Source organism: Coptis chinensis, chromosome 8 (genome assembly GCF_015680905.1).
Source record: "Coptis chinensis isolate HL-2020 chromosome 8, ASM1568090v1, whole genome shotgun sequence".
In the NCBI taxonomy this organism is placed as follows: Eukaryota; Viridiplantae; Streptophyta; class Magnoliopsida; order Ranunculales; family Ranunculaceae; genus Coptis; species Coptis chinensis.
Window position 1 is genome coordinate 20,824,287 of NC_141463.1, and position 16,390 is coordinate 20,840,676.

The following is a 16,390-nucleotide window of genomic DNA, read 5'->3' on the forward strand; positions in this document are numbered from 1 at the left end:
AATCAAGGCTTGTCTAGTCTGGAATCATATCAATCCCCAACTTAAACGTCTTCTTCCATTTGTCCATTTGTCCAATTCTAGGCTTGTGCCTTTTGGTGTAGGAACCGACACTATAGTAAAAGGGGTCCTACAGTCCTACCTGCTCAGATTTCTGATAAGATCTTATTCAGTACCCGAGAGAGAGAAAGGCAGAAAGCTGCATCTACGTTATCTATAGAGTATAGACCAATGTGAACTATAGCCCCATTTCCAAGCCAAGGGCCGAATAGATCCTTCTCTTAGGCGCTTCACTTTCCAAAAGAACATTACGGGCCTCCAGCAGTCCAGCCTAATTTTTAAAAACCTGGTTGCTTGCCATTGTCATTTTGCCCTGCTCTTACAACATAGGCTGACCGTCCAAAGACAAAACACAGAGCAAGGATTTTTGAAAGTACACTAGCGACCAAAGTTTCTAATCCAAATTTTGCCAAGAACGTACCCAAACTAAGGTGTCATATGACTTATGTCACACCAAGTATTTTTCTTACTCAAGGACCAAGGCACAGTACAGTTACACAGTTAACAAAAAGAACTTTAGTTCGCCTAATAACACTGATAAGCATTCCCATTGGGGATAATATCCCAACACAGCAAGTGCATAAATTCAAGAAATTGTTAGTCTAAAACTCTAAATGCAGAGTCAAGAACAATGTTGGTACTTAGGTAGTCTAACTAATGCAGCAACGAACTCTTACTCTTTTAATTGTAGCTACGAAAGTAAGAAGACAGCCACATACTCGAATTCAGGAACAAAGACATTCAGTAGCACTGTGGCAGTTGCAGTGGCAGTGTCAAAATGGAGACTCTAATCATAATTACATTATCCAGATGACAACAAGCCACGGATTCTGGCGCATGAAATCAATGCATATGGGTAAAGACAGTTTCGTCAATAGCAATCTGTGGTGGATGAATCTACATTTTCGAATGTCACCATTTTTTAAGTCTTCCAAAAAAGTACGTATAATCAAAGAAAACCTGGCAAGGAGATTATCAACTGATAATGCACACTACACACACCAACTAGATATTACTTAAAATTTTCAATAAACCGAAACCAAACAAATCCCAGGCATTCAATGAAACAAAAGTAACTAAGTTTCTCAAGTTGCATTGAATCAAAACAGACATAAAAGTAACCAGCAATAAGTAGACTTCTAAGATGAGGTAAACCAAACCATCACTGCAGGACCAATAAGCACATTGGTTGAATCAGTACTCTTACTTGTGAAATTAGTATTCATCTCCTTCGTCTTCTTCACCTTCAGCAGACTCAGCCCCAACCTCTTCATAATCCTTCTCAAGAGCAGCAAGATCCTCACGAGCTTCAGAAAACTCACCCTCCTCCATTCCCTCACCAACATACCAATGCACAAAAGCACGCTTGGCATACATCAGATCAAACTTGTGATCAATCCTTGAGAACACCTCAGCAACACTGGTAGAATTAGAGATCATGCACACAGCTCTCTGGACCTTAGCCAGATCGCCACCAGGCACAACAGTAGGAGGCTGATAGTTGATACCACACTTAAAGCCAGTGGGACACCAGTCAACAAACTGGATTGTCCTCTTTGTCTTAATTGTAGCCACAGCAGCATTAACATCCTTTGGTACCACATCACCTCGGTACATCAAACAGCAAGCCATGTACTTTCCATGACGAGGGTCACACTTTGCCATCATGGATGAGGGCTCAAAGGCACTGTTGGTAATTTCAGAGACAGATAGTTGTTCATGGTAGGCCTTTTCAGCAGATATAACTGGAGCATAAGAAGAAAGCATGAAATGGATACGTGGATATGGAACCAAGTTAGTTTGGAACTCTGTGACATCCACATTCAGGGCTCCATCAAAACGGAGTGAAGCAGTTAGAGAAGAAATGACCTGTGAATCAGGAACAACAGTCAGTTTTTATCAACTTTATACAGCATACAAGATCAACATAATTATCAGATCATTAGTTCATTTTATCATTAAGAACAATCTTCAATTCTTCAACCATCTACGTATTTAAATGCAAAATTAGTTATTATAATCATTAGAGGCACTATACAATACAAACTTATAATCCAATCCCAATCAACAGTCACATCACCATAGTACTTGCAACATAATTTCAGAATCAGGTAATCGTATCCATATGTTTTTACAATTTCGCTATATAAACCACATTCATAACAGACAAGCATACCTGTGAAACAAGCCTGTTAAGATTGGTGTAAGTAGGCCTCTCTATGTCAAGACTTTTGCGACAGATATCATAGATAGCCTCATTATCGAGGAGCACAGAGACATCAGTGTGCTCCAGCAGTGAGTGAGTTGAGAGAACACTATTGTAAGGCTCCACAACAGATGTTGAAACTTGTGGAGATGGATACACAGTGAACCCAAGCTTGGATTTCTTCCCATAATCAACAGAAAGCCTCTCAAGTAGAAGTGATCCAAGACCAGACCCAGTTCCACCACCAACAGCATGGAAAACAAGGAAGCCCTGTAGACCAGTACAGTTGTCAGCAAGCTTACGGATACGGTCCAAGCAAAGATCCACAATTTCCTTCCCAACTGTTCATCAGAGTCACATGAGACAATCAGCATAGATCTACAATCATGATTTAAAAAAAGAAACAAAGGGAAAAGCAGCTTATACTTGTGTAGTGTCCTCTAGCAAAGTTGTTAGCAGCATCTTCTTTCCCACTAATGAGTTGCTCAGGGTGGAACAGCTGACGATATGTCCCAGTTCTCACTTCATCAATCACAGTTGGTTCCAGATCAAGGAAAACAGCTCGTGGAACATGCTTTCCAGCCCCAGTCTCACTGAAAAAAGTGTTGAATGCATCATCACCTCCTCCTACAGTTTTGTCACTCGGCATTTGTCCATCCGGCTACACCACAAACATTCAAATCCACAGATCTATTATTAAAATGAGACAATTCAACGCTTTTCATTACAGATCTAGATCGAAAGAGAGAGAATGGGGTATACCTGAATGCCATGTTCAAGACAGTAAAGTTCCCAACAAGCATTACCAACTTGGATGCCAGCCTGACCAATGTGGATCGAAATGCACTCCCTCATTTTTATTCAAAGGAAGAAAAATTAAACAGAGATCTGAGAGAGGGGGGAACTCAAAAGACGTATACAAAGACGTCTGAGAGAAATGAAATGAGAATTTTGGAATGAGATTCTTTTTTTTTTTCTTTATATAGAGAGAGAGAGAGAGAGAAAACCTAACAGTGAAATGTTATAACCGTTTTGTAAACTAACGGTGTTAGTTTTGAATTTTGAATTGTTTTTGTTTTTTCTGTTTTTGAGGAGTGGGTGGGATACAGCTGTTTTCTTAATTGTTTTTAAAAAAATTCGAATTTGTCAGAGCGGGACATAGAGAGAGTAACGTGACACCCCCCATGTGTCTATCATGTGACTTGGATTCTAAGTTTATTAAAGTTCTTCTCTTTTGTTGGGCCACAACATCTTTTTCTTTGGGCCTTGCTTATGTTACAAATCTATGGCATTATTAGTTGATTAGCATGAATTGTGATGATCGAGAAGGATAAAATTATAAGTGGTTCATGATGACAGATTTTAATGATGAGAATGAAGCAATTGTCATGGTTGTAAGTCTAACTCTAGTGCATGTTTGGATGATTATAATCCGCCGATAATTTGGAATTCTAGCGAAAAATGAACTCTCATTTTAATAGGAATTTGATTCTCGCCTAAAATCTATGTCAATTGGAAATTCTCATAGTTGTTATGGTGGTTAATAACTAATAAATAATACAAATAAGCAAAATGTTATCACCTATGTCATCAAATGACGATATGTGTACTCTTTAAATTTAGAAAAACAATAATTCTTAGGGGATACCAAACAGACTCTTTCTCATTTCAATCCTTAGCAATTTAATTCTCATAGAATTATATTTCTCACTAGAATTTCATTTCTCATTTTCAAAATGCACCCTAAGGAGGCAAAAATGATTAACAGACTCTAACTATAGTTTGTATTTCACCCCACACCAATCTCACAGAGACATCTTGACGTCGGTCATCGATAAATGAACTTTAATGTTTTTAAGGTCCTTTTGACGAAACTAACTGAAAGGGCGCAGAACATCTCCAATACTGACCCATGGAATATGAACTAAGAACATCTCTAGGTGGACGCATTCATGGTCGCATTCTTCAAATTTGAAGAAATGCGTCGGAATTTTTCGGAATTCCAACTCTAGGTGGTCGCATTTGTGGTCGCATCACCTGCTTGTTCGCATTCTTGTTCGCAAATTTGGCAATTTGGATGCGGATGCGGAACGACAATAGTAATGTTGCGCGCCACTTTGTTGACTTTGACCACAACAAAGTCGCGTCATTACCACTGTCGCGCGCCACTACTACTGTCACTACACCATTTGGGTGAATTGGCCACAATTAGGATTTATCATTAGTAACACTTCTTCATCCGTTAGAAAGTTAATCACATCTATTATCCGTTAGGCATACTATTAACCGTTGCTTAAATAGTTGAATTATTCAGTAACATTTCTGTAGATATTTAGTGACGGTTAGTAATATGTTAGAAACTAAGAAAAATTATAAAAATAATAAAATCACATGGGAGAAAAAGAAAGATAAACTCAAGCGGGAGTTTTTCACTTCTCGCCGCTCATCTAAAAAAGAGAAAACGAAGGAAAAAGCCTGAAAGGGTAAAACGATAAAACTGTGAGCTTGGACGAGTAGTGCTGCACTGCTGCCGTGCCGTAGAGTTCGTCCTCTCCATTTCTTCTTTCTTGTTCTTCATCTCATCTTCCTCTTTCTACAAATAATTATTTAGGGTTTTGATTCTAATTTTGGTTTTGTATAGTTAGGGTCTCGAGATTTCATTTTTAGGCGAAATTGTTCGATCTACTGAACAGAGGATTCTCTTTAACAGAGGTAAGTAATTGTCGGTCATGGTCTGGATTTTCCTTTTCTGCTGAACATGTTTAAGTTTTGTTAATTGTTGTTTATTATGTTGATTTTATAGAATCCAGTACAATATTGTTTTTAAAATGAGAAAAAAATGACATTTTTATGAAATTTTGTTAAAGATTGATTTTTTTTTTTATCTCTGTTTGTCAATGTTCCAATTCATATATCACACAAACTTGAGAAATTTTCCAGTTCTCTGTTCAGAAGGTACCAATTTCTCTTATTGGTTGTTACTAATGCTTTGGTTTTGAACCAAATTGCTTACTTTTAATCATTATCTATCAAATTCATGATTTGGGGTTCAATATTTTAAGTTTTTGAAGGTGCTTGATGTCAGTAGGCTGTTGTCGCTTCTTCGAAAGTGTTCGATCCGCTCAAGGTAACAACTAATTAATGTAGTGTTTTTAGTGTAACAAGTTTGTGACATTAAGGTTTTAGCTTATGGTGGTTAGACTTTGGATTATTATGTAAAAGATTGTATGTTTATAGCTTCATATATGGTGTTCTCAAATTCAGTTTCTTGTCAGGTTTTATAGTCAACGAGATTTTTCTTTTTACTTTTTTTAAATAGTATTGGAATAGATAATAGAAGTGAAAAAAATATTCTTGTAGTTTAATGTAATGCAATGTCTTGGACTAGAGCATTGGATTCACATTAAAAAATCAAATCCTTGTTAGCAACTAGTAATTGCTTGTGCCTTAACCATAACTTCAAGCTTCAGTTAGTGTTAACGACTTACTTGCATCCAGATTTGTGAGTGTTGTCTGATTTTGGCACCCATAAACTTACTAGGTATCTCTTATTGTTGTTTCATTTTTTCTTTTCTTTCCTGTTTGTGATAGAACAATATTGTGGAATTTGTAGCATACTATAATGATATCACAATCATCCTCAATAAATGTTATAATCTAGAATTCACTTAAAGGCATTTTTGGAAAATTAAGTTTAGTAGTGTTTCAGTTATTCAATTGTACACGTTGCATACACGAGTAGAGTTTTTGGTTAATTTATTTATGCCAAAGCTAAAAAGGTTAAGCTTTATGCGAGTAAATATATATATATATATACTGAAGATTTAAAAAAGTGTCGATTTTATTGACAATAAGTATGCAACTAGTTGTATATACATTAGTATAATTGGGTTATTATATAGATTAGTTATGGTTCACTAGAATCATTATATATATAGGCAATATGAATTGGGTAGCCACCAGAGAACATGTGCATGGACCATGGGCAAAATTAATAAGTTTGGAATATCTTACACCTCATGCTTGTAGTTGGAATTAGGTGTTGGACTTAAAAGAGTAACCCATTGGTTACATACTTACCTAAGAAGGTATCTCTCTTTATTGAACCTCAAGCTGGTGGAAGCAGATGATGGGTTGCCATTCTTATTGAAGGGGGAGAAGGAGGCTTGAAAAAAGGGGGGGACAGTCAGCAAGAAAGAAGGGGAGAGGAAAGCTGAATGAACCACATATCCAAATGGGAGCTTCTAATTCTCCGTATTCTAATTTTAATTGGTTTTGTTTGCTACTGCGGTCAGTTGAATTTCAATTTTATTTGCATATGAATATTGGATTCTAGCTCTTTAATTGCTTATTCTTTGTGAGATTGATTTCTAGTTCGTGGTAAACACCTCTTACGTATAAGAATTGAAATCTATGGCTATGGAATTGCTATAATTTCTTGTATTGCTAATCCTTGGGATAAAATTGGGTATTTCTTTATGTTTTTGGTTTGTGGGTTGCTTGATGTGATGGGGTGATGTTGGGCTTACTTAATTTGTTGGCGAAGTTGAAGGTGTTTTGGTGCTTTGTGTTGCATCCCTTTATGGTTTGATAAGATTGTGATTAATGGTAGTACTCACTTAGTTCAATTGAATAAATTAGGGACTGCATTATGTATAATTGGATCCAATTGTTCTTTGGTGATCTATGCTTATGACATTGCTCTTGAATATAACAGTTGAATATTATCAATGAACCCACTACTCTTATTCTCTCCTAGCCTCGGAAAAGAGGGGATGAGACATTTTGGATTACGCCAACCTCAAGATATCTCTTGGGACTATGATTCTATATTACGAGTTGTGTCTCCCGGTAGTTCTTTGCTATTCTAAGTATTTTATTCCTAAAGGTAATTTTTAAAGTAAATCCTAGTTTCTTTTTTGGTTTTTCAGTATGTCATTCATTTACAAGGAAGTGCAGTCATGCTAGAAAAGTAGTTGAGATCATGTCTTGTATCTTTGAACAATAATTTTATAGGTATCTAATTCCGGTGACTAGACAGTGGGTCAATTTGTCTTTGTCATCCACAAAAGAATCAAGCCGAGTGCTTGAAAAAGGCAATCTTCATATTTGTAGACAATGTCCTCCCTACTTTGGTAGTTTTCTTCTCAAGTTTTTTTAGATTCAATAATTGGTAGGCTCGTTTCTATTCTTTTAGAATACAAAGTTCTTTTAAATGAGAGAGGTGCGTATGTGTTTGTTTCAGGGAGCTTTAATGTCCGCAATATATGACGAGAAAAATGGTTAAGATGGAGTTTCCCAAGATTTGCCTGACAAGTGTCCGGCCTCTTCACATTCGCGAAGGCGGTGGCATTGCTACATCTTTTTCTTCAACAAAATGTAAGACCTATGCTACTAAATCAGCTCGTGGCCTTGAGGTTGAGAAGGAAAGGACCCTCAAAGGAGTTGGTAAAAGGTTTTCAAAAGCTTGTGTTTTGCTGGTTTCTAAAGTTTGAAGGCAAGGATATCTATTTAGTTTTACTGCTCATATATGATTCACTTGGTTCTTATAATCATTGCCTATTGAGACCATAGGTTTAAGTGGCTAGAAAAAAAGTTGTCTCTTCGGTATTAGTCAATCTATAATATTTGGGCTCAAGTTAATCATAGTTAGAGTCGAATCTGGTGGGATGGCTTGCACAAAAAGTTAGTTTTTCCAATCTATTTTCAAATAGACCGGTTTCATTGCATTTGAACATCGTGTAAGGAGTTCCGATTCCTAGACGACGGGTTATTTACTTTGAATTTTTTCTGCTCATTTTCCTTTCATTTCTTGTGAATTATGTTATATATTTAGACTATGTTAATTACTAGTTTTCCTTATGTTCTTCTCTTAACTTATCAACAATAGGAGCATAAAAAGCTAATACCTAAAAAGTAAGCTTGAGATAAACTGTTCAGGGTATAACATACAATTGGTGAGTGTATTTTGAGTGTACAATGGTTAAACTTCTGAATGTGACTCAAGAAGTTGTTAAAGCAGAGCTGCATGCAATAAAGCCTGCATTACAGGTCAGTCATTGTTGTAATGTAATGATTCCACTTCATTGTCAAGTGTAGACATCACTAAAGAATCATTGAATTGCAGGACGATGAAGGTTTGATCCAGAAAAAAGCATAACTCTTTCATACATCCTCAAGGTAGTAATATTTCTCTTTTCATCTCTCAATCCCCTCACACACACATTTAGAGAAGAGACACGCACCTACCCAAACAATAGCATCAACTGTAAGTAGAGGGAGTTTGTCCCTTTAATAGAGCTTATAGTTAAACTTGATTCTATCCATCCATCCATCCATCCGTTTTGAGTGTGGTTTATGAGCCCCTCATATAAAGTGTTACTTCATTCAGGTATAAACAGAGGTTTCCTCTTAATAGAGTAACATCAGTATCAATTAGAGATATTACAGACATACACACTATCACTCAGATGTTAAATAGTATATCCAAATTAAGTACAAGCAATGGTTGCTACCAAAGGCTGATTATGTAAAGTTTGTAGAGTTAATGTACAAATTAACACCTAATTCTTTTGTAACCTTATGCACAAATATATATTAGGTTCCCTTGCTACTTTTCTTACACTAATGACTATACTAAGGTGGAGTTGGCCAACATAGAGACATATACAGATGACATTCGAATTGTCTCTTCATCCAATTATAGTTTTATATTTCAATTTTTTAGTCTTCGTTTCAATTTTTTAGACTTAGTGACTATTTTTTTCTTCGTCAAAATATCATCAATATGAAGTGATTCATTTTTTTCTACACTAGCATGCCATAGTAATTATGCCTAGTGTGATGACTGACCCTTATTTAAGAAATGGCTCTTATACACCTCATAGGTTGTGTTAGTAGTACATATACATTTTTATAAGTTGTCTCTTATTATCTTTGTCTCACCTGTGCATATATTGAATTTTTCTCTAAGAGTACCTCGTCAGTTTTCTATCATAGGTGTTGGGCATGGTTTGAATGACAAACTTCTATTTCACTCGTCTTTTTTTCTATTTGCTTCAAGATTATTCACAAGTATTTTGACAACTAGTGCCAAGCAATACTTTATACCTTCTTAACTTCAGTGTCTTTTGCATTCTATATCTTAATATTTTGTTATTGTGCTCTAAACTCACATAATTCTAAATGCATGCAAAAATTATTTGTCAAATACTCAAATGCACTTGATTATATACTAGATATAGTTGATAGACCGAATTTAGTAGTACCATTGGATACATGATTTTTTTGCAATAAATACATTAACTTAATTGTTTTTATAAACTTTATTAGATGTCGGCAGGTTTAGAACGGTCTTTAATATGGGTTTTTGTTGTCATTGATTTGATAGGGTTAGCATTTGCAGTTCCATCTTCATCTCTGCTGAAAATAGTATCTATGTTGGTCGAATTAGGCAACATAAAGTGTTCTAACTAGTTCTTTAACTTTTTCTTTGCAAGGTGGATGCAGTTCTTGTTTTTATGAATCAAACGTGGACAAATTCTACTCATTATTATGTATTGATCATTTCTATTTGGTGTCATTGGACTGGTTGTAGGTGTCAATGACTTTCACAATTTCTAGAGAAACGCCGATATGATATCGGAGGTCAAATGTTTCGTTTGCGTGCTACTAGGACTTATTCTATCCATATGTTTTGTTTACAAACTTATTTTACAAGTTGTTATTATATTCTTGGTTGTTTTCTCATTGTTGAATAAAATGTAATTAAGAGTTAAGACTTGTGACTTATGATTTTATGAATGAATTATGGAATACGTTTGGTTTAATTGCTATTCTTTGTTGCTATTTTATGTTATTGTGTACCCAAGTGTGTTCTTAGGCCTTTAATGGGATGGACAGGAGGTTGTGTAATATATGTGGGATGTATGCTAGAAGCAGAGGTAACCAAACAACAATTGGAACCTAAATATTTTTTTTTCAGATGCTTCTGGATTTAGTAACGGATGCATATCCATTACAAATGGATAATTGCCAACAATTAATTAGTTGCAAACGAAATCAACATGCGTTACTAATATATTGTAACGGATACATATCCGTTACTGATATTAATTTTAGTAACACTTGAAAATCGTGACTAAATTATGTAACGGATATTAAGCGTTACTGATTTCCGTTATTAATATTTGTCACGCATTTGTGTCAACACAAGATAACCGTTACTAATATTTTTTGTAACGGATGTATATCCGTTACAAATCAACAGTTATGGCGTAGTGTGTCGCGTGCTCCAACGGGCAAAAAACGGCCGGATTTCTACCTCCTATATCTACAATCATCTCCTTCTTCATTTTCACACACAACACTCTCAACCATTTCACATACAACAGTCTCAACCATTTCACACATAACACTCTCAATGTCACAACCAAAACAAGGAAGGGGTCCAAGTTGGACAAATGAAGAAAATATTGATCTTACTATAGCGTGGATTGAGATTGGAGAAGATCCTATAGTAGGGAATGATCAATCGGGTCAAGTTTATTGGGAACGAATTATGGCTAGAATGAATCAAATTCAAGGTTTTGACCGCAACCGTAAGTGGAATGGAGTCTCACAACGTTGGTCGATTATTTTACCGTTCTTCAACAAATATCATGTTATACTAAGAAAGCTTGAAGAACAACCTCCAAACGGGTGGGGACGTGAAGACATTGTAAGATTCATTTATACTTCGTTTTATATACTACTTGATATTGATTTTTTTTTTAATAAACGTAGCTTTCAGACGCAGCAACAACTTATGCGGCTACTACTGGAAAACCATGGATATGGCAAAATTGTTATAATCTAGTAAAAAATACGCCAAAGTGGCAAAAAACTCAGTTACACAACGAAACGCTTGCTCCAAGACCAAAGAAGAAAGCAAGATCCGGAGATGTTGAAGGTTTCGATTCTTCACCCTCAACCCCAACCCCTTCAACGCCTTACTCTACCCCTTCACCTTCACTGTACTTTCGAGTAACGATCCTAGCGAGCATCAGAAGGTTTTGGAGAGGTCGGTCGGTAGAAAGCAGAGCAAAGAAATTGAGAAGAACAAGAAAGTTGCTTTCATCTGGCGAGGGTAATGTTAGATCCCTCGCTAAAAATATGGATGATTTTCTTGAAGCTTTTAAAGAAAGTCAAAGAAATAAAGAAGAGATTCAAAATGAGCAATTTCAAAGTATGATGAAATTGAAGCAAGAGAAGACACAAAAAAAGTTATTTTTGAAGCAAGAAAAACTCCGTGCTAGAAAGTAGGAAAATGAGACTAGGTTGTTGGCAATGTCACTCGACAATGTCAATCCTCGTTTGCGAAGGGTTTTAGAGCTAAAACAAGATGCAATTGTAGCTAAATATGAAAAAAAAAAAAAAAAAAAAAAAAAAAAAGGCTGGAGCAAGTAGTACAAATGAAGCTTCCAATAACAAAGAAGCCAATGATGAAGAAAATGATGACTGGTTTGATAATTAGAGTAACTCTAGTAGTATGTAATAAGGGTGATATGTAATAGTTATCTTTTATTTATTATTTTTATTTTATGTTTTTGCAATCATGTATTAGTTGTCGTTCTATTAATAAAAATTGTAATTCATTTGCTAAATCAAATGAAGTAAATTCTAAATCACACAACATAATAATAATCACACAACATATCAAAATGATCAAATGAACAATTCTAAATCACACAACATAATAATAATCGTCATACAACAACCTCTAGACTATCCTACATCGCCTCCTCGCCAGTGAACTCCTCCTCGACCGTCCTTATCTTTGAACTCTCCGTCTGGTCCATCTTTGTGATGAACTCACCCTTGGCGATCAATATGAGCACGTAACTCATCAATCGGCATTGCAAATCGTCATAATCCACATGAGCACGGGAAAGAAGTCTCTCTCTCAACACCAGAAGCGAATACCGAGGAGCATAAGCCATCATTTACGCAATGCTTGTCTCATATCTCATCGTAGGTCATCCCGAAATAATTATTCATTAATAATTTATGACATTTTCATAATAAAACAAAACCAATAAAAATAATTACCGGAGATAGATGTCAAGGTCGGGCTCTAACCGCATGACGCGAAAGTGGCATCAATAGAAGAAATGGGTCGGTAAATCGTCGCCACTCGGATCGCTTCAAACCGAAAACCCAAGGCCACTCGGTAGGGGATCCGGGCGCTTTGGAACAAATGTGTGCCATGTGTCTAGCACAAACGCGTCGGTGACGGACCGGGCCAATCTGGATTTCACGTCGACACCCAAATTGCTAACCGTATGAATGTTGCAGACGACCGACGGTGGGAGCAAATGACCAATATACACCCTAAACCAAGAGCGGTAGTACTTTGCTCATAAGTTTGCAATGTAACTAGGTCGAAGCACGTAGCCAAGTCCAATGCACGTTACTCGATGACTTGCTCTAAGGTCATGTCCTTAGCCCTCGATACATGGGTAGGCGGATTCGGGAGGGATACCAAAGCATGGTGTGGTATGCGTAACATCTATCCCCTAAATACCACTCCATATCACTCCCACAAGTGAATACCATCCTCCTATGAGAAATAAACAATGCATATCTACAGTCATTCGCGCCGATGTGCACAGATGTCCTCCAAGGCCTCCAAACAATAGAAGCCTGTGTGCTAAGCTCGATCTAGGTTCGAACAGAAGTTATGTTATGACTGATCTCACTGGTCAGACGAGCTCGACAAGGTCCGTGCCAAGCCCTGAGCCTAGGCCTCTCATCGGTATACTTTGTGAGGTTATGATTTGCAGCACGGAAATACTCATAAAACCATACCTCTAAGAGAATGACAAACCCTCCCATTTGGGGACTACTGACAACACCAGTCTGTCGAGAAGCCCTATCTAAACAATGCAACAAATGACAGTATATGGCTCCACCAAAATCAATACCGCCCAACTCATGCAAGTGCTCAAAGTACGCTAGATATCCCAAGTTAATCGTGGAATGGCTAGAAGGAAAAAAGAAGACACCCATCAAATACATACAGAAAGCTCTTACATACTCATCAACATGTGCTTGACCATCATCAGAATCAAGTGACAAATAATCTATCAAAAACTGCAATCCTGAATCAGTAGTCAACGGTGTAATGTATGCAGCCTTGATACCAAAAATCATAACACCAGCACTGTCATATGACTCCTCGGTCAGACAAGGAAAGAAAGTCATCATTTGGGCACAACTCTGGAATTCAGTGCTACATCTCAACGGATTACCTAATCTTATACTCAAACCAGATATCATGCAAAAATCTAATGGAGTGAAGCCCAACTCTCCCGAGGAAGTGAAAAGTATGTGTACTATCCCACCATCTCTCAACTAAACCATTAATAACTCCCCACGAATGTCGGTCTTATTGCAAGGGATGTCAACTAGATGAGTAAAGGGAGTCGCTAAAATTGCATCTCTAACATGGTCAAGTGCACCGACTTTCTTAATATCATCCCACCACGTCTTAAAATCAAGCGTGGAGTGCATCGAACCCGATACATAACACATCTCGATGTAACATATGAAAATGAAACTAAAATTAAAAAATAAAAATAAAAATATACGTATTGAACTACTAAAATTAACTACTACTACTACTAATTTATGAAATTAAAATACATACATGTTGTTCAAGAACAACTCTTGAGACATGCCTATCATGAAACCTCTTAGACACCGGCCTAAGATGGCTGAAATCAATAGCCTCCGCAGGAAATTCAAAATCGACTTGCTGATATTGAAGCAGCAATGGATCGTCAACCTCAGCTCCTTGATTTCCAGCTCCAGAAGTGGTTGGTTCATCATCTAGATCACCACTGGGATTATCCCAAACGTATGCACTGTTTTCTTCTTCCTCACCGCCACCACTCCATCGTGTTTGGTTATTATAGACGGATTCGTCGTCGGAACTCATTTTTTTCCTATTAACTAGAGTGACTGAGTTGAAAAAAATTTTGTAAAATGACAAAAGTCCGACTGTCGCGCGACATTATATAAAACATAGCACGTGACATTAATCTTGGCGTCTTGATACTAATGTCGTTGCGAGAATGGGTCTACAATGAATTTTGCGACCACGAATTTGCGACCACCTAGAGTTGGTTGAAATTTGCTACCAGATTCTGTGGTCACATTCTTCAAATTTGAAGAGTATGCTACCACCACCTAAAGATGCTCTAAAGTTGGCATCAAAATAGTTATCAAATGTTAGCACACAATGCAACTTCATTGGTTCATATTGTAAAATTTAGGCAATAGATGTCTTGAATTTTAATAAAAATAATATTAATAAAAGCACATGTGATTATTTAAAAACAAAGGTAATATACTAAAAATAAATAATAGTTATAATAATACTAATAATGTGATATGGGCGTATATGGATAAGATGACAAAATTGGATTAACATGTGAAAATTGACTATTTTGTGAGATATTGAAAATTGACTACATTGTTATGAAAAAAAAAATAACTTGCACTATTTTAACAATATATAAAATCTCTAGGGGCATTATTTCAAAATTAACGGAATGTTATACTAATGTGCCTCTTTGGAACATGGAAGAAGCAATATCCATCTTCAACTTATAAGAAGATGTTAAAAGAACATTCATTAGAATGAATGTAAAACACTTGATTAATTGAATGCATCTACATATAAGTTTGTGTTAGAACGGATGCAAAACACTCGAATGAACACATCTACAAATGAGATTGCATTAGAATGAATGCAAAACACTTTATTAATAGAATGAATCTACAATATAATACACTAGAATTACCACATCTATAAATGAGATTGCATTAGAATGAATGCAAAACACTTGATTAATTGAAGGAATGCAAAACATTGGATTGATTGAATACATCTACATGTGAGCTTGTATTAGAATGAACGCATCTACAAGCGAGTTTGCATTAGAATGAATGTAAAACACTTGATTGAATGAATGAATCTACAAGTGAGTTTGAAGTAGAATGAATACAAAACACTTGATTGATTGAATACATCTACATGTGAGTTTACATTAGAATGAATAAAAACATTTGACTGAATGAATGAATCTGCAAGATTGATTGAATGTATCTACATGTTAGTTTATATTAGAATAAATACAAAACACTTGATTGATTGAATGAACACATTTACAAGTGAGCTTGCATTAAAATGAATGCAAACACTTGATTAAATGAATGAATCTACAAGACGTGGAATTATTGGCACCACTTTCATCTTGCATCAGAATTTATTTTGCTTTTGTCAAGATTGTCTCCGCTACTTGCGCAAAATTAGGAATTTTGAATATTTGGTATTTTCCAATTATGAGTTTGTTACATGCATGTGACGTGTAGGACTGGGTCATTCTTAGTAGTGGGAGTTAGTAGTGGGTGAGTAGATGTTCTGTTAGAATATGAAGTGGTCTTTCAGTTGGAGAGTGGTTGGTTATTTGAATAGAGTCCATGTTAGTCGTAGTTGATAAGTGTTTCAGTTGTACTTCACACCTATTTAAAGGGTGAAGAGTTATCAATAAAGGAAGAAGATAAATAGTTAAGCAGACTTGTGTGTTGTAGAGGTCAAAGGCTCCTCCATCAGCATTATTTCTTACTTCTGTCATTTTATTTGTTGCTTCACACAATTGGTACTAAGGAATACGTACCAAAGTGGTATCGGAGCGCAGGGATGGAATAACGTGTAGAGCACTTGGAGCAAGCTATGGAAAAGCTCTCAACTGGGCAATCAGATCTCTTGAATCGAATGACTGAAATGTGTGAGAAACTCAATGTTTGTATCGACAAGATGTATGTTCAATCTGCTAAAGAAGGTGGAGAAACTTCTCAACTATCAGCTCGAGTTTCCATTGGGCAGAATGGTGGTTCCAACACTTCATATGCGCCTAAGTTTGTGAAGTTGGATTTTCCGCGTTACAATGGTGAAGGCGACCCAAGCAGTTAGTTATATAGGGTGAAATAGTTTTTTCATATGAACCACATTCCTATGGAGGAACATGTGTGTCACAGCCCGATTTTCTAAACAATTAAAAAAAAATGAATATTTGAAAT

The 16,390-nt window shown here is 36.2% G+C and overlaps 1 protein-coding gene across 1 annotated transcript; it reads right to left on the reverse strand.

Annotated features, from left to right (window-relative positions):
* Positions 1 to 1,053: 1,053 nt before the first annotated feature.
* LOC147480466 (tubulin alpha chain) lies at positions 1,054 to 3,319 on the reverse strand. The gene is made up of 4 exons (XM_086580478.1): positions 3,026 to 3,319; positions 2,690 to 2,924; positions 2,234 to 2,604; positions 1,054 to 1,926 (listed from the first exon to the last, which is right to left on the reverse strand). The coding sequence occupies exons 1-4, from the start codon at positions 3,116 to 3,118 to the stop codon at positions 1,273 to 1,275; spliced, it is 1,353 nt and encodes a 450-aa protein (XP_086436604.1). The 5' UTR covers positions 3,119 to 3,319; the 3' UTR covers positions 1,054 to 1,272.
* Between the last annotated feature and the right edge of the window lie 13,071 nt (positions 3,320 to 16,390).